This window comes from Trichoplusia ni, chromosome 1, assembly GCF_003590095.1.
Source record: "Trichoplusia ni isolate ovarian cell line Hi5 chromosome 1, tn1, whole genome shotgun sequence".
NCBI lineage: Eukaryota > Metazoa > Arthropoda > Insecta > Lepidoptera > Noctuidae > Trichoplusia > Trichoplusia ni.
The window spans coordinates 7,246,918-7,270,470 of NC_039478.1; the positions used below are offsets into that span (position 1 = coordinate 7,246,918).

Below are 23,553 nucleotides of genomic sequence, written 5' to 3' on the forward strand. Positions count from 1 at the left end.
TCATTAACTAATCATTGATTAAGCTAATATATATTTCATTTCATTACCTTCTGGTAAAAGCAGTGTACTTCATGCTAATTACAGATTTCCAAGATATTTTCTTTAGAGAATAAGATCAATTAATTAATACCTGAATAAGCTGCTTAACTATTAATACAAGATTCTTTGACATAACATATTCTTTCATTGTTCGTCATAGTCGTAATTGTGAATTTGCTCACGCTCATTTATATATATCCTTATTTCAATGGTGACATTTTAAAGTGTCAATGTACAAGTAGCAAATCCGTTATAATCGGCATTGTTTTACAAGGATTTGAATAAATGAACGGCGTAACATTTTGGTCTTTGTTGTTCGATGGCAAACTGCAATTCATGACACCCACATGCTCTTAAATTACTTTAAAAACAAACAGATGCATTGGGTTTTGTAGAGAGGTAAAATATTGATTAAAAAGCGAATAAATAAAATATCCACGTGAGAATTACCTGTAAATAAATTATTATGAATAATCCCAAAATAAACTAAGTCAACTCTACTTTTAGAAATACCCAGGGTTTTTGTTGCTATGGGGTTGATTCACTTAAAAGTTATCGGTCGTTTTTTTCTCTGTAGTTTCCATATTCTTTAATAATTGTACATCGATTAAGGAAAGCCTAGTTTAGACGATATTTACTAATCCAGACGTAATAATTCAGGTGATTTGGGAAAAGATACTGGCTTATCGACTGACTGATATCACCTTATCTCAAGTAAACACGCTATTAAAAGCAAATCGAAATATTTCATCTATTGGATTAGGTACAATCCGAAAAATATCTAAGCATTTTTAAGGTATTTCAAAGTAAATTTCACTATTACAACACAAATAAATGACCGGGTATGTAACTTATCACGAGAAATGACTTTGAAATAACTTTGTGTGAACTATTTACGTGAATTAAATCCAAGTGTATTTGCAATAAACACGCAGTACCCTGAAAAATTTCGAACGGCAGTTTTCAATGTTAACGGTTGATAACTAATTAGCGGATTAATTAACTACCACCGGAAATGCCCCGTCCTTCACTCTTGAGGAAATTTAAAATAAAAAGTTAACTTTGTAAAAAAGTATAATTAGATTGACTTGATCTTTAACCAAGACCACAAACCACGACCAAGTTACTGAAGCAAGTTCTTACAGTCGCATTACAATTAGGTCAAGTTAAAATGTTTATTTGTGTATTTACGTATCTGTACACAACATTAACCTCGTATTAAATAGTTCCAGCCAATAATATGCTACTTGCGTTCGAGTACTATTCACGGAGTCATTGCTTTATGCAAAGTTGGAAACAAGAAAGAATCGCACAGCTACGACCGGTAGTTCTATCCGGCTTAAAAAGCATTCCCCGGTTCAACGACAAAGGCAAACAATACTAAACGGTGGATTTAACGTGAAGGCAATTGCACCTCATTATTGTATCAATGGAGAAATCTGCGGTGTGGGCGACACGAGGCAGTGGCGAAACATCACGGCAGTGACTCAGTAAGCACCACATTCAAATGCGTAACGTCGAACGTGTTCCTTCCGAATGCGGTACTCAGCCGTAAATCTATCCTTCTATTTGACATGTTAACATAAGCCCGAAGATGTCGATCAGTAAACAATATTAAAGTCAAATAGTCTGACTGGACGATTCTCAAACCTGTTTTGTTTGGACTGTTTGTATTTGCATCCTTAACGCTACACGGCTCTATGTAAGGCTCTCGGCAAAACTACCAATAACAATGACGGTTACGTTCAAATTTTAAATTGAGTTAATCGGATATTACTTAGACACAATTATCATTTAATCTAAAATCCTAGATTGTGTAGATTTAGATTCACAATGAAGCAATTATCACCAAGGTTACCTATTATACAGTAAGTCATAATTTACCTGTTTCTGTGTTTTGTCTGGTAATATGATAGAGAGCTCAAACGATCTGTTCTTCTTGTCGCGGTTACCAGATCGCATGAGCTTCGACGACGAGCGTGTGATGCTCTGCGCCTTCTCTGGTAGCTTCAGAGCTACGATAGACATGGACCGCGAGAGGCGGCGGCCGAGCTTGCGCGTACGCAAAGACATGGAGCCACTCAGTCCACGCTTGGTGCGACCTTCCCCTGTAGACACAGGTGTGGCCTCCTCCACGCCACCACCCTCCTCACTAGCACCAGCCATTGCACTTAATCAATAACAACACAAAAACATTCAATTCAACGTCAACATTCACATCTCCAACACAATCATGTCACAAAATAATCACAGACACTTAAAATAATAGTCTTCTGTCACTATGTCACATTCCTTCAGCGTCTACACAAAACAAAATCCAAAGAGCACTTCAGCTTACAATCCACATCGTGACTGCTGCTCACTGATATCGGAAATCAGGCTGAACAGTTCCACTCATACGGATCATATGGTCACGAAGCCGGTTTCAGAACTATCGCTCCAACGAAGCAATTGTAAAATTTGGAGCGACGTAAATCGTAATTCGATAATGACCCGTAGTAAGTGTGAATGGGTTCGATTGTGCAGTTAGACTGATTGTTACGTTCAAATAGAGCGCGTTATCGACAAACGTGTTGCATTGAGCCGGTGTGCGCGCGGAGACGCAACGTGTGCGCGGGTGTTCGCGGTCGAGGCGACTAGCGCGCTGCGCGAGACGCCCGCCGGCCGCCTCCGCCAGGCTCGCGCCCCGCCGCCGCTTGACAGCGTCACAACAACTTCAATCACATTACTTTTCAAACTGCATTGTAGTTGTAGCATTTAATGCTGACACAAAACAAATGTTCGGTAAGGTTGACAACGACTCGAGGAGCGCTCCCACGGCATGCTTGACTTTAAATCAGGACATCAACCGCTAATGAAGTTTGCAAGCTTAAGGAACACATCGGTTTAACGGGACTTGCTCTTGTCAAAGGCGTTCTTGTTGAACTTCTCAAAACTTCTTTGTTATAAGATGGCAAGTAATTATTTATGTGAGATAAGTATCTAAACTAATGAGTGGTGCTACATGACTAGCTCGCTCGTTACAGGTCAATAGATCTCAAGGTAATCATGTTTCTGAATAAGAACCATTGTGGATGACTTGTTGTCGCTTACATAAATAATCGATATAAGGTTCTAACAATTTTAGACTAGTTTTAAACTAGGACGAATACGTATATCTTCCTATGTAAAACATCTAAATAATAAAGTTTTTAAAATAGTTACAAGTAGTACCAACCGTGCAATATAATTTTGCAAAATATGAGTTAATTTTGGTATTAATACTTACTTATAAAAATAAGTTACATAATCATAGACAACATCTAAAACCTAAAATTCCATTCATAAAGTGAATTTAAAAAAATAATCGTAATCTAGTCGGCAAAATATAAGTTTTTGGTTATGGCACTAGTCTGTTGTTGTCGATGTCAATGTCAACATGGAATCTAAAGAAAATACTTAGATATTGATAATTAGATATTATTTAATGATAATATTAAATAATTATTTTAAAATTCAACAATTGACGCCAAATATTCAAAATGCAGTGAGTAAAATTTGAACTTTTTTATAGTCAACCTAACAACCAAAATGCGCAATAGAAAAAAACATTAAACATGTCTCAAGAAGGACTTGTCGCTGTAAGAGCTAAATGTAATTTACTTCATATTTAAACTATTTCAATTTACCTCATTCCAACTTTCCTCTGATATTTCCAAACTTCTTCACATTGTAATTTAAAAACACGTGGCTTAACGTTTTTTGTCATTGGGTGTTAATATATTATACATATAAATTGTCATGACCACAACGATATGGCCTTCGACCTACTATTTGTTTCCTCACATACTATAAAAAGATTATTCACCCGTTATTCTTAAAACTGAAGACAACAACCAGACAGTAAAATAATATGAATAGTGCTAAATGAAACATAAAAGAAGTTCTTTATTATTTATTTGGTTAGAAAAAGGTGTTTAACAACGTTCTTTAACTGGGCAACAAAGGCTTTGATTAAGTTTAAGTGTTTAACTCAAGATATTAAATGTGTTTCAAGGAAAAGTGAGACGACTTGGAGAAAAAATAGCGACTGGAAAGCTCGTTACTCACAACTTTACTCATCACGGCGGGTGTTTCAGCTGGTTCCAACCATTGTTCCAAAACAGTAAGTATCTTTTTTTTTATATGAATCATGGACATCCACCAGATTTACTCGAACTCTCCTGGAAGAGAGGGAACTATCTCTCACTCATCAAGTATTTAAAAAGTTAATTCTTAATGTTAATTTCTAAATCGCTACTTAGATATGTGAAATAGTCTTAGATTTCTTAAGCCCCCTTCTATTATGAATTAGGCTTAGCTAGGCCCTTGTTAAAAACCCGTTTATTACGTTGCAAACATTTTAGTTTCAGCTAGAAATAACATACAATACTTTCCACTTAAACACAGTATGATTCTGTAACCTTCACTATTTCGTACTCTTATTTATTTACTTTAAACCATTTTGTATTACAATCCTGTCATTGTTTTATACCCGAATTCTGAATTCCCGAATGTCTAGATTCTCTAAATAAAATGTCTGTTATCAAGCCTGGCAAACAATTACGTCAATTAATTACGTATAGGTTTCTGTGTTTCGATCGGTTACATAACCGTTTTACTGAAAATAGCTGCAACGGATCTTGTCGCATGGAAACTGGTCTTAGCCTTGTTAGGAGTCAAGTTTAGTATATATCCGCAATCGACGATGTTGCTTACTAGCTATACTTTTGTATTTGCCACAAGAACCTGAGTCACTGCATGACTCACACGACGGTGAAAAGTCAAGCCAGCATCCAATTCGTTCTTCTCAACACGGACTCATTCTTGCGTTACATCGTAAACCAGTAGTGTAGTATTGTTTATGTATTTTCCAATTTCGATACCATGTCTATTGTGTTTATTTATTGAACTTTCACACATACTACTAGCTACATATTTTGTGAACTACCGTAGAATTTTTTAGAGATTAAAATCCTTGTTAACTATCCAAGTGTTATATTCTTGCAACTTCCGTACCTACTCCTTTATATACAATAACATAAGGAATTCATATCCCAGTTTCAAACTGTTTCTAATCAGTATTGGGACTGGGACCTTAAGATATACAATTTATGCTGGTTATTGATAATCATTTAATTAGGAGCTCCCAAGTAGAAGAGCCACGTCGCATATCCTTCATGAGCAACGATGCCACTCCATACACGTCATTACTTATGCGGATGCGAGCGAATCGCCGGGACTCTTCAATATACGGCTCTGACGTGAACAGCCCTGCAGACCTCAGCACCCTGCTCTCGCAGCGAAGCGAATTCTACGACAGCAATGTTAACGTACGTAGTGGGTAAGTAAACTAAACACGATATAGTGCTGCCTGAAACTGCCTTTGACTGCTCCCTTCCCCTGCCACCTCCTCATAGATTTTTTTCGTAGTTGTGGAAGAAGGAAGTATCAACACCCCTGTGTAGTTTGTCTACTCACTTTCATATGCCTCTAACTTCTGAAATTTCACTTCAAGAGGTGATTGTAGTTCCCTAGATATATCAAGGTACCCAATATCTTAAATTTCAGGTCATGTTAATTCATCCCCCAGGTAATCTTTGAGATATAATATGGCTTTATTTAATGTTGAAGTGAAGCTTATTGAATTTTATATGTTTCTATTTAGTTCTAGTGATCTGGGTGGTAACGAAACACTACTCTTGGACATGGTACGTGCGAAAAGCCGGGAACTCGAAGAAGCTCAGGACAAAACCCTCAAATTGCCACGAGACGATGTTTCAGATGAGTTGGTTAATTGAACAAACAATTTGAATAGTTACTTAATACTCTTTTTACGCTATTACCTACTTGCCATCATTACGTCATCTTCATTTTTAAGTTACCGAAATACTTACGAGATCTAGCAATAGTGCTATACACTGAGCGTAGGTCTACAATAACGTAACGAGATGACAATGAAGAGTTTGTAAAAAAGCCTTAGATTTCCCACTTAACTTTCACTCTCGATTCAATTATGTCTATTAACAACAACTTTCTCACAGTTTTCTTAAGCGAATAAGGCACTATTATGTATATTTTGTCATAGTTCAAATCTACATTTTGGTGTGCACTTGTTACTTGATGCCAGTTAGAATATAAATTATAAAACTTTAATGCCAAGCCCCTATTCCAAGCATTCTGAAAGCCGGTCAGGTTACATATGCCCTCGTAAGTAAAAACAAACAAACTGCTCTTGTAAATCTCATATATTTTTGTGGCCAATCAACTAGCCCTCAAATCTGTGGTCCCTGAAATATCAAAACGGGATAAAAGGTTTGTTTCAACTCCAGCCCATCTAGTGAGGCGTGCGTCCACGGCCTCAGTATGCGCATGACTGAACGCAGTATATCGAGGTCTAGAGTGTCCAGAGTATCAACTCGACGAGACATGGATATACCTTCTATCTTAGCGTTTCAAACAACAGCTGCACCTGCTCCGGTAAGTAAAAACTTAAATAAATAGTAATAAGTTTGTCGACATTGAACAGTTGCCTAAGCAATAATTCTTCTTTTTATTGGCAGACTGTACTAGAAATTCCTGGGTTAAAAAAAGTAAACCAACAGCAAAATGAAGACGTGCCTCGATGGTCAATACGTCGTTCAATTTGTCCCGTTTGCTCTCAAAAGTGGAAAGATAAAACTTCAATAAACAATGTCAAGTATTCCGGTAAAGAAAAAGAAAAGAGAATCTAAATCTTGGTGTCTTCTTATATTTGATATATAAACGACTTATTTATTTCAGTGGTATATTTGCTTTATTAATTTATTTTCTTTAATGTTGTTTTACTTTATTTTTAGTCGGGTTTTATTTTTAAACTCAGTTTTTAGACAAACAGACACCAAGATTTAAGAAAGCCGCCGCTGTCGACTTCGGCTACCTTCATTAAGTTTATATGAGACATAGCTTGCATTTATTTTACCTACCTTACATTATTACACAAAATACCTCTTATCGTTACAGGCCTAAAACGAAATTCATCAGCGGAATTACCATCGGTTATAGCTCCAGCACGGTTACGAGCATCTATAACAGCTGCTTAGTAAGTACTAAAGTTTTTTCTCCGCTCGTTAAAAAGCATTGACTATCTGTATCATCATGAATCTTCACAACAAAGATAATTGTAGTCCCTTTCGTCGATGTCCAAAAAACTACGATACCCACACATTTCCTTTAAAAAATTATAACTTCTGAAGTCACAAGTTGGTAAATATTCCAGTGTTCCTCGTCCCGTTTTGGCTGCCGTAGATGAAAGTAAAGGTATTGGTAGAGTGATGCGAAACACTGGCGCTGCTTGGCAATTAACCCGTGCTCGTCGCTTCCGAAGTCCGAAGCCTCAAGTGCCACCCCCAGAAGCCACAGCGCCTCCCAGTTCTACCGCCCCTATGGCACGGAAAGATCTAGATATTCGCGTCAATAGATTTCTTAGAGACGAAGGCATGACGAAATATCTTGGTACTTAATACAATAATATGGATTTAAGTTGACTATGTTAAATATTTCACTTGTAATATATGATTTTGAATCCTTACTTTTATTAAAATAATATTGATTTGACTTGCTAATGTTTTATTAAAACAATAAAATACCTTGTCCCGCTGTCTGTTTAGAAAACTACATTGGCATTGAACAGAAGATACCCACTGAATACAATTTCAGATGAACATGGTTATAAAGTTAATATTTTTCATCATAAAAACGAAAAAGAAGCTGAACGGCTTATCCCACTACAATACCTACTACACGCCTAAAGTAAGGCCAACCAGACGTGATAAAAAATGTAAACAAATTTTCCGGGCATAAAAATCATTTTTATTTGAATAAATGTTATACTTAAAGTTCGAATTTTAATTGCTGTCGTCTGTACTCGATAAAAATGATTCGGTTGAAGAGTCCGCATCAGCTATGTTTATGATAAAACTATCTATGGTATTATCAATCATGTTGTCAATCTTATTATAAAAATTGTCCTCGACTTTTATAACATGATTCACACAATTTCGCCATTTATCTATACTAATATATAAAGCTGAAGAGTTTGTTTGTTTGTTTGTTTGTTTGTTTGAACACGCTAATCTCAGGAACTACTGGTCCAAATTGAAAAATTCTTTTTGTGTTGAATAGACCATTCATCGGGGAAGGCTTTAGGCTATAAACCATCACGCTGCGACTAATAGGAGCGAAGCCACAATGGAAAATGTGAAAACAACAGGGCAGGTTAAATCATAACTTATATCTTCTACCCACGGGGACGAAGTCGCGGGCAACAGCTAGTCAGGAGATATACGTTGGATACCCTCTTGGAGCAATTTCTTCACGTCTTCAAATTTAAAAGTAGTATTATTGCGAGCTACGTGGCCCTTTATGTCAGCCCATACGAGCTCAATGGGATTTAGCTCGAAATGGTAAGGTGGCAGTCTTAGGACCTCCACCTTAAAATTTTTTGCGAGCTCATCCACAGCGTATCTTTGGTTGTTCGGCTTTACGTTATTCACTATCTCTAAAAGTTCTGACTTTACGTCTTTTTCATCATAGCTTAGTTCTTTGTTACGCAGCCATTCTTGTATACTTGTTTTGCTCCATGCTGTGGTGGGTGTTTTTTCTTGTCGCCTACTGTGGTAAGGAGCATTGTCCAGTACCACTACCGCATGTTCACCAAGTTTTGGTAAAATATTTTCAAACCACTGCTCAAAGCGGTTCGCATCCATTGACTCGGGGTAATCACCTGTATTTTTTGATTCAAATACCTCATCCACCCCCTCTACGAAACCATTTTCATTTCCTATGTGCACCACAATCAGTCGTCTGCCCTTTGAAGTAGGATTCTTTGCACCCGTACTCAGTCCCTCCATAAAAGCTTGCCGTTTTGAAGTTATTGTGTTGTCCACGGAAGTTTTTGAACCAGTATGCCCTGAAACTGAAACAATCAGTTTTACATTACCAGTAATATGCTCTGCCGTAAATTTTAATTATTTTTGTAAGTTATCTTCTTATTTTGTGGGCTGCAAGGCTTATCGATCCAAGAAACGAGAGAACAACAAATAAAGTGACTTTCTAGTATGTGTCCCGATGTCTGTTTGAACCGAAGCCGCTACCAACGCGGCAACGGAGGCATTTACCACCAAGACTAAGTAAAGTAAGGGCAAAAGCTAGTATTTATTAGCATAATAAAAGCACATTATTTTAACAAACCTGCATTCACCCATGTTTCATCCATATAGAATATAGGGCGATTCTCCGTTCGGTATTTTTTAATCTTTCTTAAATAATTCTTTCGCCATAGTCTAATGTCGTCTCTGTCTATTAAAGCATTCATTCCTTGTCGTTTTATATACTTAAATTTTAAATGTTTTAGTATTTTCTGAAATGTCGATCTCTTAAAGTTAGGTAATTCTTTATCATCATTGACAGCTTGGAGTACTTTTTTTAATGTAGGTATTTCGCTTTTCATATAAAAGCCATGAACTTTCTTTCGTATGGCCTGTTTATCAAACTCGTCCAATTTTTCCGAGAATGTGACCCTTTTTTTGGTTTTTGATGGGCTTTGTAGATTCCCAGTTGTTGCATATTCTTTTATAATTCTATATACGGAAGCTTCTCCTATGCCCAAAATGCTCGCTGTTTTCTGTATAATACTTGTTTTGTACGGATATTCATCAGTAGGCCAAGTTTGCTTCACGTAATTGTGCACATTAACGACCATTCCTTTTTCATTAGATGTAAAATACGTCCGCTGTAAATAAAATAATGTGAGGAATGGTCAAGTTTTCTTATTCTATAAAAAAAAAAGATCTTTATTGGGTATGTAACCTTAAAAATCAAAATTATGGTAGTGGGTCAAGTGTTAAATATATATATATTTTTTTAAGGATCTACATATGGACACTTAAAATAAGAACTAAAAAACAAAAACAATAATTAAAACAATGCATAAAAAAATAACTTACCTTTTGACGCTTTTTACCTGGTGAATTGATTTCTTTCAAAGGTTCTCCAGAGCCGCCAGGCTGAGATTCCATAATTAAAATCAACAACTAAGTTGGTACTCAGAATAACAGCAAGAATTATAATCAGAAACGGAATAATAACAAGAAAAAAAAAACAAATAAATACGGAAACGAAAAAATATATATCACTTCCAATGCAATCCAGACAGGAATGAAATAGGTCACAAAATGACAAATAGACTGCATTCTTTTACCACGACACACTACGAGAGGCGTCAACGACTAACTGACGCCATAAATGCGCGTACGAGTGATAAGGACAGGGATAATCATCCTTCGCTATCGCAATGTAACTTAGTAACGGTCCGCTTATTTACGTTTTTTATCTCGTCTCGTTGGCCTTACTATAATTTATAATAAGGCCAACCAGAAGAGATAAAGAATGTGAACAAATTTTCAGGAGTTCATAACATTTTTATTTGAATAATCTATTATAAAGTTCCAATTTTGTCAAAAATGAAGGAATGAACTTGTTCACAACACGGTGGACCAAATGTTGACAACTGTCGTATTGACTGCTTTCTTGTACCACGAAACACATCATGAGAGCTGTCATCGACCAACTGATGCCATAACTGCTCGTACGAGTGATAAGGAAAGGGATAAGAATCCCTCACTATCGCAATGTAACTCAGTAACGGTCTGCTTGTTTACGTTTTTATCTCGTCTGGTTGACCTTACTACTGAACTAAGTGACTGAACTGAAGTTTGAAAGTTGTGTGAAATCTATACATATGAGTCAATTCTGTACAATGAAAATATTGAAAAAATAAATAGCAATCCAATCCAAACATGCGATTTCAAAAAAAATTGTCTGTCTGTCTGTATGTATATTAGGCATCACGTGAAAACTAACGGTTCGATTTCGATGAAACTTGGTATAATTGTACCTCATTATAGTGGGATAAAATGGGATACTTTTTAAAGATTTTATCCTGGAAAAATAAGTAGAAAAAAAAATCTATTTTTTTCATTTCTATCCATCATCATCGGCCTAGTCTTTTCCCAACTATGTTGGGATCGGCTACCAGTCTAACCGGTTTCAGATAAGTATCAGTGTTTTACAAGGAGCGACTGCCTATCTGACCGCCTCAACACACTTACCTGGGCTACACGATACCCCTTGGTTAGACTGGTTGTCAGACTTTACAAGCTTCTGACTACCTGTAACGACTGTCAAAGATGTAGGAATAACAGCCGGGACAATAATAATATGTAAATACAATAATAATATTTAAATACATATTATAGTACGTACGTAGTTTAATTTTTGCAAACTTTTCGTTACTGTCAGTAATTTACTGCTACATGCTACTTATCAAGGTCGGAATTACTATGAAAAAAATACTACTACTACATACAGTACGCGAGCTCAGCAGCAGTAGCTAATAAGTATAAGAGAGAATAATTATTATAGGCCCAGCCGTATTTGGGTCCGATAGATATTTATAAGATGTAATTTTGTCAGAGTTACTCAAAATGGAGAAATAACCATCCACGCGATGACCGACATCTGCGTGGACGGAGTCGCGGGCGGAAGCTAGTTTTAAATATTTTTTAATTCTATTTCAGCTGGCAAAACCACACCTTAGCACTGGCAATTCTAGCATCACTGACAAATGAAAATTGACATACAAACAAATAATCTGCTGACTTTGCTGTCATGTGTCAATAAAAATAATCTTAAAAATTTAAAATAAATGACTTGCTATTGATAAACTAAACAAAAATTGATAAGTTACTTATACCTTAGTTCCAAATTCGCCATGGGTCTTTTACCTTTCTCAAGAAGTACATTTGCAGCCGTAAACCATTGTAGAAAAGGCTGCATCAAATTAAACCAGCCGGTGCGGAATTTAATATCAAAACAATTGATTTATCGAGAATTTGGTGATCCTCTACATGTCGTAAAGTTCATGCAAAGCGAGGTACCACCTCTGGGAGACCAAGATGTACTTGTCCGCATGTTAGCGGCACCGATCAACCCAGCTGATATAAACACTATACAAGGTATTAAACTGTAAATATGTAGGAGCTTCTTTTATTATTATTTTTTTAACATTGAAATGTGTGTTATGTCTGACCTCAAGAATTCTAAAGGTATTTTTGTTTCCTATTATTACATTAGAACATAGTATGAATCTTTACATATTAAAGTAGATGTAGCTTTACTACATTAATCCAATAGTTAAATGTTTTTATATTTATGTATATCTAATATTCTAGGTAAATACCCGGTCAAAGTCCAACTTCCATGTGTGCCTGGAAATGAAGGTGTAGGAATTGTCGAAGAGGTTGGTAAGAATGTTTCAGGACTCTGTCAAGGAAATAAAGTTATCGTCACAAAACCTGTGCAAGGTACTTGGAGGGATATAGCAACATTTAAAAAGGATGCCTTGATGGTGATCCCTGATGATCTAGGTCTAGTAGAAGCTGCTACACTCACAGTTAATCCATGCACTGCTTATAGAATGCTTACAGATTTTAAAACAGTCCGAGATACGGACAATGTTGTAATACAGAATGGTGCCAATAGTGCATGTGGCCAAAATGTAATACAACTATGTAAAGCATGGGGTATTAAAAACATCAACATAGTCCGAAACAGACCTGAGATAAATGAATTAAAGGACTATTTACTCAACTTAGGTGCAACATATGTACTTACAGAAGAAGAAGTGAGAAAAACAACTATATTTAAGGATAAGAAAATTGACAAGCCTATTCTTGCCTTAAACTGTGTTGGAGGGAAAAATGCATTAGAAATGTCAAGACACTTGCAACACTCCGGCAAGATGGTCACCTATGGAGGCATGTCAAGAGATCCCGTGACAGTACCAACATCAGCATTTATTTTCAAAAACTTGTCTTTCTTTGGTTTCTGGATGACAGTATGGAATGAGAAAAGTGATCCTGCTGAAAAGGAAAAAATGATGTGTGAATTAATTTCACTGATCAGTGAACAGAAATTAAAAGCCCCTGTACACAAGATGATCAAATTTGATAAGTATGAAGAAGCTATTGGCAATACTTTGACCACTCAGGGTTTTATTGGCTGTAAATATATTCTTGACTTTAGTATGTAGACAATGTTGCATTGTGTTAGGCTGTTAAAATAATAAAATAGTTTATTGTATTTAATTGTTTTATTTTATTTTAAACAATAATTTCTTGACGTTAAACAGAACCGAGCGTATTAAATAAAAAAATATACTTAGATCTTATATTATAATACTAAAATGGGAAATAATTAGAATGTTTAATTTCAGGAAAACAGCCCTCCCTTCCCCCTTTACCAAGTGTGCCTGGAGATGAAGGTGTTGGAGATGTTGTGGAAATTGGCAGACACGTCAATAGAGTTGATCTTGGTGACAGAGTAGTACTATCATCCAGGTTGCTTGGCTCCTGGCGATACTACGGTATTTATCATGAAACTGATGTTCACGTTGTTTCTCATAATCTTCCTCTTGCTGAAGCTTGTATGCTAACAATCGCTCCATGTACAGCATACAGGTTACTTAAAGATTTTAGATCTATGAAGAATGGCGATACTGTAATTCAAAACGCGGCCAATAGTCCATGTGGTCAATGTATAATACAGCTCTGTAAGGCTATGGGCATTAATACTTTTAACATTGTTGCCAATCATTGTGGATATGAGGCTGTCAAGAAGTATCTTTTAAAAATGGGTGCTACTGCAGTATATACTTTAGAAGAAGCTGAGGAACTTTCGGGTCTCGATACGTCTTTAACCAGACCGGTGTTGGCCTTAAATTGTTTAGGAGGAAGATACGAAGATGTAATGCTGAAACTGCTCGAAAAAAAAGGTGTTATAGTATATTATGGGTGCGCCCAAGATTTGCCTATGGTAAAACAATTTTTACGTAACGACGCAGAGTTTTACAAATTTAGTTTAAGTGAGTGGGAAGCCTGTGCGACCTGTGTTGAGAAAGACATTATGTACAAGGAATTAATACAGCATATGGTCATTGGGAACCTATACGCACCTGTTCATCAAGCAGTAGAGCTAAAAGATTATGTTTTCGCTTTAAAAAATACTGTAAACTGTGAAGCATTTGCGACGCTTAATTATGTATTTGATTTTACACTACCTTAACATGGCAGCATTAAAAAATCGTCTAAAAAAAGTGAACGCAACCTATGTCAAAAAAAATAAAATCAAGTGTCAACTCTGACTGTCAAAGTGACTGTTTACAAATCTACGAATTTCCTTCTATTATTTATTTTTATAATATTAAACTCGTTTTTCAACTAAGAATGGCAGTATTTTACTTCTGAAAGTATATTTAGTATGTGAAATGTCTATGTTTTGTTAGTCGCGTAGGATAGTAATATAAAATAGTTAAGTAATAGTACGAAAAGCTCGATTATTCGTAGGTTATCAGATTATAGAAATATTATTAACTCTTTTATATAAAAATGGATAAAAATACTTATGAAACTTATGAGTTTTTACCAGCGAGTAGTAATGAAGCTGATACAGATCAGTTCGTTGTAGTTCAAGATGATGGCACTTTTCTGTGTAAGTATTTTTCTATTTCTCTATTTCTATTTTTCTATTTTTCTATTTCTCACAGAAGGTACGCATACGAATGTATCTCTCAAATGTATAAAATAAGTCGATTGTGCGATGGGATATAGTTCATTTCTGATAACACATTAAATTAGCTTAATACAAATGCAACATTTTAATTTTAAACAATAATTGCACATGTTTTATGTTCCTTTGAAATATTGATAAGATCTTTACTCTATTATATCTAACAATATTTCCAATAATTTTAAAACTACTGCCTCAATAAACCTCATGCCTTCAATACTAATATAATCTCTAAAATAATTATATTTTTCAGTAAACAGACAGATCCAGTATGTAGCTCAAGTCCAGAATGTGAAGGAAGTGTTGGAGGATGTTCAGCCGTGCACTGTGTATGGTGTGTCCTCACAACAGTTCTTTGTTGATGTTGACAACCCTGGAGAACTCATATCTGTATCAGGTAGGTAATATTAATGATGTCCTCATCAACCCTTAAGCAAATGTAAGCATGTGAATCAAACAAACTTTTATTTTTAAGTAATTAATAGGCCAGGTTCAATCCCAGCACAGGCTGATAAAAATGTGACTATATAAAAACTGTAAAATATGTTCAAGAAACATGTATTTTTAAATGTTTGATTTTGGAATTGCCAACATGCACTGAGCAAGAATGGTGCTTAATCAATAATGCTTATTGCAAATATAAGAGAAGACCTGTGTGCAGTTGTGAGACATTTATCAGCTGATATTATTATTGTTAAAAGCTGCAAAATCATGCAACAAACTTTTTAAACATATAACTTCCATATTTATTTTCAACTGTTTGTAATTATAATGGTTATTTTCTTTCAGATCCATTTATACTACCAGAAGGAGAGAATAGTTTATATACCAACAGTTATCTGTTACAACCAAGCTCAAGCAACACTACTGAGCAGGTATTTATCAAAATATATTTATTCAGTTACAAATTGAATATGTAAAGTCCGGGAACACAAGTCTTTTTAGTCCCTAAGTTACATTAATTAATTGTGCTACTTAATGCCTACCTCACTCAACAATATACTATCAATATCATAGCAATAATAAGCTGTATTCATGTTGAACAGATAACTTTCATCTTGATATGTAACAAGTAAACAAAAGAAATAAGAATCTGTTATTTGATGCTCATATTTATAATAATAAGTATCATATATTTATTTGTATTCCTTTCAGATGGATGAAGATGTTGTAGTGAATCACTTCAACAAACAGCCCAGCACACAGGATGTTGATGTTGATGTAGTGACACATAACTCCAAACAGGGGAATAATTTTACTGAGGTAATTTGATCATTTGCTCTTATATTTGTTTATAAATACAAACACCCTTGACATGATGATCTGGAAAAAGCAACATCCAAAATCAATAATATAATCTCTGTATGTCTTTAAATTGCATGTCTCATTATGCTTGACCTTTATGTATTAAACAGTCAATTTTTCTCATTAAATTACAGATAACATTAAGTGATGAGCAGTATCGCACATTAGAGCAAAAAGGCTGGATACTATTGGAGTCAAATGACAAAATATTTGTACTTGATACATTGGGGCTTCACGACATCACCAGTAACGATAGTATGTAAACAATATTATTTATTCTACTCACTACTTTAAATGTCAAGGCATAGACTTCAAAAGGCCATGTCTTGTACTGATATTATTGTATTTGTGGAAGAGAGACGCCAGTCTACGCCGTGAAGTGCGCTGTCACGCTTCCACAATTGTAACAGTATACCTTAACGGATTATGGCAGGTTCCCTGATAGAGTTTTAAAGTAACTTTTTTTTTACAGAACTGATCCAAAAATTGAGAAACGACATCCATAATGGTTCCAGTGAGGGGTACTTATCATGATCAGTATTAACCTTCGTGTTATTCTATGTAATTCATATTACTCATCACATTGATTGGGTTCCGTCAATTTACAGGACAATTAAACCAGGAAACGTGGCGAATGCGTTTGCAAACATAGTGACGGAAACCGAACCTTTATCAGATCCACAAGAGACGGTTAATTTTATCATTAGCAATGATAAGGACGAGAATATTCAAACAGTACAATTCGTAGTTGGCAACAAAGGTGCGTGTTTACGTTTACGTGTTTGATTACCACTCCTTTTTTTCGCATATTGAAGACAAGCAGTGGAAAGAACATTGGCTGGCATTATTATTATAAGTTTATTTCAGTGTGTACATAGGTCACACACGGTCACAGCCAGTTACAATTAATACTCACACTATCGCAGTATCGCACTCGCATCATAGATGCGTCTGTAATAAACCTATACTTTTTTTACAAACAGAAAATACGTCTGACTGGAACTCATCAGAAGCAGATCCTGAAATAGAAACTGTGGCCGGAGCACGAAAACTATTCTTAGACGGAGCTAAAGAAATACAATTAAACGAAACTAATTCAATTAAAATTAAGACGAAATTCAATTTTAGAGGTTCGTAATTTTTTTACCGACACTTATTATTACTTAGGGTAAATGGGTTGGTGAAATCAGATAAGCATATAATCAGATATACTAATAAACCATTGGTACTTAGCTGCATCCAGTAGGACTGGCCAACCCCAACATAGTTGTGAAAAGGCTAGAATGATAATGACTTTTAGAGAACTATTATGACTTCGCCCTTTTCAATCTTCGTTTTAGATATTCCGGATAAGATAATCTTGGGGACATCAGTAAATGGAAAGCAATTGATTGCTAAAGTGACAAGACCGGCAAATAAACAGGATGACGCACCCAAAAACGTTGCTGATCCACAAAACAGTAAGTATGTATACTTGGGTTTTTATTATAATTTTTGGCCCATGTTTGAGAAAGATTTTTTTTTAGCTAAAAAAACAATTGCGCCCGTTATCCAAACTGTTTCATTGCTATGTTAACCTTTTTAAATCTATCCTTATTTATATCATATAGTTTTTATATCATCTCTAAAATAAATTCGGTCAATATACGTTTAATAGATGTAGGCAAAGTGTTATTGATGCCTAAAAGCTCCATAATCAGATAAAGAAGTAAAATATGAAATTATCAAGGCAGTATTATTTTTATATTAGTAACACTATAATTATATATTAAACACACTATAATTATTTATTATAATGAAATATTCTTTGTTTGCAGACACCCCTGGGCTATGCGAGGCAGAGTTTATAAGCCTCATACAGCAAACATTACAAACTGGTTCTCAAATTATGGTGAATGAAGAAGACATAACATCTGCAGACATGGTTATCGCGCAATTACTGAAAGCGAGTAATTTAAAAGAAGCTTTGGTCGGACAAAACCTGGCTGTGACAAAAGTAAATATTTCCGTCGGCTTTACCCTATGTAGTCCCAACTACTCCGAAAAACTTTCAACGATATATGATTTCTTGAACGCATCTCATCTGCAAAATGTAATACAAAATATTTATTCCAGGCTACAAGTACAAAAAACGAATCTGGGATAATTTCCAATTATTCCAAGCCATCGCTTGTGACTGGCCGTGTGATGGAGAAAAATAGTTCAAGCTGTTTTGAACACCTGCCTGATTTGCTGCAGAACATCAGAACCAAATCAGGTATTGTATTTAGGAATTTCATTCGTGTGTTTATATAAACCTTATTAATCCTGATAAAGCAAACATTGAGATGTGAGAAAAATCGTGGCCCAGTGGAAAGGAAAGTTAGCTACAAAAATCGTCTGTCAAATGCCCAATGAAGAATATATTATTATTTATTCAGATTATATTTAGCCCTTTGCCATTGCCGTCGATCGCATAGTAATTTTTTAAACATCTTACCCACGTTTTTGATTCACAGAAGAGAAGAACAACGCACGGAATAAAGAAACACGCTACACTGCGAAAGAAGACAAAGAGAACATTACTTTATTGCACATTCACATCATGGAGACGAAATGCACCGATAGTGTTGTCAGAGTATCTGTCACTCTTAAGAAAAGACGTAAGTTTTTATGGGAGTTTTAGAGTCGTTAGGGCCAATTCATACCACAAACTGGGGCCAAAAACGTTACGATTAGTTACAGATACAATACAAGGATAAAGCTTTTTCTTTTTTAGAAGAAATATACTTTACCTTAACCACGGAATGTCTTTATGATTAAAAAAACATTCCATAGTTGTTGCACGAAGTCAGTATACAACTAATCAATAAACCTTTTCTGTCAGATGTTCCAGATGAAATATTCTTAGAGAACCCTGCGACTAGCGACAGAGAATCATACCCTGAAAAAAAGGATATAAGTGAAACAATCACTTATAAGGATCTCGGCAACTCACAATACTGTAAGTATTTACAAATATTTAACAGTAAATTCGTCCCTGGATAGCAATTTGTGGATTTCCGAGACATATTCGTCGCTTTAACATAACGCATGTTGCATCATACGATTGCAGGCCCAAATGGCTTGAACGAGCAAGAATTCATTAGTCTCATGCAGCAGCGGTTGCAAGATGGACTACATGTTAAAGTAATCGACGAGGACATAGCTTCCGCGGAGATGGTCATCTCACAGCTAATGAAAGTGCCCAATTTGAAACAAGCTTTGGTTGGCCACAACTTGATCGTGACGAAGGTAAATATGGATAAAATACTAGTACAGCAATTAAAGACTTTTCAATAAATTCCAGGTTGATTATTTTTGATTTTCTTTTTTTGTTTATTCAGGCGTCAAATGCAAAGGATGAATTCGGGGTAATTTACAACAGAAGTAAAGCATCGTTTGTGACCGGTCGAGTGACCGAGAAAAACAGCGCTTTTGAACACTTACCCAATTTGCTACAGACCATCAAGGCTAGATCAGGTATATGAACCATTGATGACGTTCGTCTATTAAAAAAAAACATAAATACGCCTTCAATTGAAGTGAACATTTTATAACAAGATGTATTTGGTCTATTATCTAATATGACATTATAAAAAAATCCCAGTTTGTAGAACCTTACATTCTTTCTGGAACTTTTTTGGTGTTACGGTCACATTATTTTCTGAATGTTTGTTTGTGCTCGACTATTACCGGCTAAAAACACCTCAGTGCATTTCCTCCTAACGAGTTACCACATACCCAATTCTAACATTAAACAATATGTGTTGTTACAGAACAGCCAAACGTCGCGCGAAGTAATGTGACATACAGCTGCGTCGAGGAGAAGGACGCCAAAGAAACCATCGCGTTATTTCACGTTCATATCACGGAGACCAAATGTACTGACAATATTGTAAGAGTATCTGTCACACTTAAGAGAAGACGTAAGTTATTTTACTTATTATGAGGTATTAAAACTCGTCATCTAAATATAACGTCACTCATAAACTCGTAATTACTGCCGTGGAAGCGTAGTATAGGAATAAACAATTATTTTAGTTCTTAACAACACATATTATTATTAGTTACGCATCCCTTGTAGAAACGCAATCTAAGCAGCGGAAATAAATAACACTTTCTTTTTTAAGTGTGAATTTTTGTGAATACTTGCTGATATATCGCCTACATTCGTTCTTATTCTTACATTTAACATTGGAATTATCGATGATAGTAAGCTATTATTAACATAAACGCCAAACTCATCAACCGTTACTTATATTTACAGAGCTCCCGGTTAATTTCTTGTTTTCCATGAAGAAACGTTATCCTACCCCGGTGTTTGCGTGTAGTAGCTGCGCATCTTTATTCAAATCTGAAGAGACCTTAAAGGAACATCAGGAGGTAGTATTCTATTTCTATACCTACTACAATTTTATTTCTATGACCATATTCATTAATGATAGCTATGAACAATATTGGTCTATTCGTTTGGGATAGTCACTTTAAACATGTTTAACTTATAACATTGATCTTACTAAGAATTGAAAACTATACATATAAGCCACTCAATTTTATATTTCAGAGTCAGTGCCAGATGGACACAAAAGATATGTTAATCATTGAATCGGAGAATAACAATTCTGAAGATGATATGTTAATTGTAAAGAAGGGTAAAGACAAAATATATACTTGTACACAGTGTGATGTAAGTAATATCCGAATGAAATGATCGAAAAAGGTTTTATTTGTATCTATAGCAAAAAAAACTTACTATTCAATTATTATTTTTTCCAGTCAAGTTTTACGAAACTATGTAATATGCAGCGGCATATGAAAACTCACCGACGCGTGGTAATTAATACTAAAGAAGAAGTAAGCCCGGATGGGAGCATAAAGGAACAGACACACAAAATATATAAGTGTAAAATGTGCCCCAGCACTTATCACCATTCAGCTTCACTTTCCAAACATATTGTTACCAGGCATATTAAAATAAAATCAAATTAAACAAGAAATTGTACAAACATATTTTTATTATAATCAAATCTTACCTCTGTAAATGTATCACGACAATTATGTGACTAACAAAATAAATGAAGTGAACTAGCAAATAATTTATTTTCATTGTATATTTTTATAAGAACTGGTATGTTTGCTTTGTTATCCGTTATAGGATTTTTTTATGTATTTGTTTTTGCTTATTAACAACAACAAAAAACCAGTAAAGCATTAAAATATATCATCTGAAAATATAGTATCTAACTCATCTAAGTCATCAGCACCATTAATATCAAATCCATTGCTTGTTGTATTGTTTGTTCCTGAAACAATAAGTTACAGAATTAGTCAAACTCACAAGTCCGACAGTGATAGTCCTTTTACTGTTTTTTTTTTGGTGGTCGATTTGATTCAAAGAAAGCAGTAAAAGTATTTTCATTGACCTTTTCTTTAGTTTCACCAGTCACATTGACTATCATCTTGTTGAATGAGCAATATCACAATGAGATGGACCTAATCTGAAGCTGTACCTGGAAAGTGGCTATAGAACCTTCACCACAAATGTCAACTTCACTGAGTTTTGGTTTGTTTGTTTTGACAAGCACTTCAATCCCATTAAAGGAAGATAAAAAATTGTTTTTAAGTATTTTCTTAAAGTAAAATTATTATTAAAATTATTCTTGGTCTCAATTAACATTGTTTATCACTATCAACAGAATATTGCTTACCTATATTATTTAAATTATTCTGAGTCTTTATCACAGTGTAGTCTTCCTCATATACAATTGAATAATTATCAGGTAATGGCTTGGCATCAGCTTCATCTGTTAATACTGCTGAACTATAAATAGCTAGTATATTACTCAAAGTAATATTGAGGTAGTGTTTCTTAAAAGCTCCTCCAGTTGTAAGTATTGTAGGTTTCCACAATATAAATGCACAATAATCAGATGCAATGTATTTACAGAATGTGGACCAAGCATCTCTATGCAGTGTTCCCTTTATATTACCTGAAAATGTAATAAGATATTTACTGGAGTCTAGAGAATACCCTTACTAAGTAAGGGTTAATCACTTAGTAATCCTTTCCAAGTTTAATTTTGGGGCAATTTTGTAGTAAGCTTAAAGCTTAACTTTATAAGCTTAAAGTTTATTGCCAATAAACACTAGGAATAAATAATTCTCCAATTTACAAACCATATGGTCTCAGAGCTGAGTAGGTATAATGAAGGCCAACTTTCATCCCTACTAATATTATAAATGCAAAAGTAACTCTGTCTGTCTGTTACACTTTCACATCTAAACCACTGAACTGATGTTAATGAAATTTGGTACAGAGATAGAGTTGACCTTGAGAAAGAACATAGGATAGTTTTTATCCCGGACTTTTGAAGAGTTCTCTAGGAAAGGCGATATAACAGACCTCGATGCGGGCGAAAAGCTAGTTCCCTATAATTAATTTATAAATGACATATAGGAATTGCATGTATGGTGTATGTAAGAAACTTAGTTTGTTAACCAATTCTAATACTAGTATCTAATGTTGCTTACCAGTTGCATCTCTCATAATAATCAATGGGTCTATAGCAGATCTGTCCACCTTCTCAACAAATGCAGTTATAGTGTGAGCTTTCCTTCTTTTCAAGCTGCCTGTTAGGGCCTGATGCTTGATTGTTTTTATTGAATCAATTTCATGTAAATTCCAACTTTTTAGGTCGTCTAATAGCCTAACCCACAGTGGTGATGAAAATATATCTCCTTGTAAATTGCTTTGAGAAAAATCAACATCCTAAAAGAAGTTAGTGTTATATTAATATTTTCATAGTTTATTGTCACAAGTACGTTTTGTCATTATCAAGTATGTTACCTGGGAAAGGAGTTCTAATTGACAAATATTTTCATCTTTATCGTCTTGTAACCCTGCAGTAAGGAGACCAGCAGGTCCAGGAAACTTTCGTTTGCTCTTGTGATCAAAATAAGAATGAATCATTTTCCTTTTTGTGTGTTCTGGAGAAACAACATCTGTTGCAGTGGCAGTGGCATTGCTTTTGTCGAGTTTATGAATAACAGTATTTAAATTGTCATTATTACATCTGTTATCCGAAACAACCGTAGTCGAATCTTTAGTTTGTTGTACAACTTTATTAGCCACCTTATTTGAGAACTCGGGTTTGTCTGGCCCATGCTTATCTATTTTTTTTTCTTCTATTTGCTTCAAAACAGTCACATCTTCTGGGAATTCAAACTGAGATAGAACCTGGATAACAAAAAGTTTGCAAACACAACTTGGAATTTAGGAAGTTTATTTATATCAGACAAAGACATACCTGATCAAAGTCATCTGATTCAAACATAGTATTTTGTACGCAAGCTTAACTTGACTTCTAAGCTAAAGGTGCATTGTTATATACCTTGAAACTTGAATGAACTCGCTCAACTTTTAAATTAATAAACACGAAGACGAACTGCAAAATTGACATTGCCTAACTGACAGTAAAACTGTCAAGTAAGATATCATTATTA

General features: G+C 35.0%; 6 protein-coding genes across 11 annotated transcripts in view; 3 read left to right on the forward strand and 3 right to left on the reverse strand.

Annotated features, from left to right (window-relative positions):
* LOC113492509 overlaps positions 1–2,693 on the reverse strand; it is a 119,292-nt gene extending 116,599 nt beyond the window's left edge. Inside the window, exon 1 of the mRNA XM_026869990.1 lies at positions 1,924–2,693. Within this exon, the coding sequence (XP_026725791.1) occupies positions 1,924–2,205 (282 nt within the window). The 5' untranslated portion in view covers positions 2,206–2,693. The remainder of the gene's footprint in view (positions 1–1,923) is intronic.
* Positions 2,694–3,415: 722 nt separating this feature from the next.
* LOC113492518 lies at positions 3,416–7,579 on the forward strand. Of its 4 annotated transcripts, none has more exons than XM_026870010.1 (8): positions 3,416–3,672; positions 4,076–4,183; positions 5,201–5,401; positions 5,726–5,845; positions 6,390–6,537; positions 6,621–6,765; positions 7,060–7,138; positions 7,316–7,577. In XM_026870010.1, coding segments are annotated over exons 1-8 (1,047 nt in total). In that variant the 5' UTR covers positions 3,416–3,670; the 3' UTR covers positions 7,560–7,577. The 4 variants fall into 4 exon arrangements, with proteins under 4 accessions (XP_026725811.1, XP_026725802.1, XP_026725827.1 ...); XM_026870001.1 differs by having other exon boundaries at positions 3,416–3,565; XM_026870026.1 differs by having other exon boundaries at positions 3,416–3,659; positions 7,316–7,576.
* Positions 7,580–8,304: 725 nt separating this feature from the next.
* LOC113492543 lies at positions 8,305–10,547 on the reverse strand. 2 transcript variants are annotated; one of them, XM_026870038.1, is made up of 3 exons: positions 10,044–10,547; positions 9,289–9,829; positions 8,305–9,013 (listed from the first exon to the last, which is right to left on the reverse strand). In XM_026870038.1, exons 1-3 carry the CDS (start codon positions 10,113–10,115, stop codon positions 8,367–8,369), a joined length of 1,260 nt encoding a protein of 419 aa, XP_026725839.1. In that variant the 5' UTR covers positions 10,116–10,547; the 3' UTR covers positions 8,305–8,366. The 2 variants fall into 2 exon arrangements, with proteins under 2 accessions (XP_026725839.1, XP_026725848.1); XM_026870047.1 differs by having other exon boundaries at positions 9,289–9,871.
* A 1,322-nt stretch (positions 10,548–11,869) lies between these two features.
* LOC113500303 (enoyl-[acyl-carrier-protein] reductase, mitochondrial) lies at positions 11,870–14,220 on the forward strand. The gene is made up of 3 exons (XM_026881045.1): positions 11,870–12,113; positions 12,330–13,181; positions 13,373–14,220. The coding sequence occupies exons 1-3, from the start codon at positions 11,870–11,872 to the stop codon at positions 14,218–14,220; spliced, it is 1,944 nt and encodes a 647-aa protein (XP_026736846.1).
* On the forward strand, positions 12,028–21,058 carry LOC113492556. Of its 2 annotated transcripts, none has more exons than XM_026870059.1 (20): positions 12,028–12,113; positions 13,373–14,646; positions 14,978–15,121; positions 15,514–15,599; positions 15,880–15,987; positions 16,164–16,284; positions 16,502–16,550; positions 16,638–16,789; positions 17,013–17,159; positions 17,370–17,489; positions 17,847–18,025; positions 18,145–18,286; positions 18,528–18,671; positions 18,896–19,012; positions 19,124–19,302; positions 19,395–19,530; positions 19,827–19,976; positions 20,318–20,433; positions 20,615–20,737; positions 20,827–21,058. In XM_026870059.1, exons 2-20 carry the CDS (start codon positions 14,544–14,546, stop codon positions 21,037–21,039), a joined length of 2,529 nt encoding a protein of 842 aa, XP_026725860.1. In that variant the 5' UTR covers positions 12,028–12,113; positions 13,373–14,543; the 3' UTR covers positions 21,040–21,058. The 2 variants fall into 2 exon arrangements, with proteins under 2 accessions (XP_026725860.1, XP_026725869.1); XM_026870068.1 differs by lacking the exon at positions 12,028–12,113 and adding an exon at positions 13,081–13,160.
* Positions 21,048–23,535, reverse strand: LOC113492572. Its single transcript, XM_026870079.1, has 5 exons — positions 23,358–23,535; positions 22,898–23,287; positions 22,582–22,819; positions 21,759–22,040; positions 21,048–21,353 (listed from the first exon to the last, which is right to left on the reverse strand). Exons 1-5 carry the CDS (start codon positions 23,382–23,384, stop codon positions 21,262–21,264), a joined length of 1,029 nt encoding a protein of 342 aa, XP_026725880.1. The 5' UTR covers positions 23,385–23,535; the 3' UTR covers positions 21,048–21,261.
* Positions 23,536–23,553: the final 18 nt, after the last annotated feature.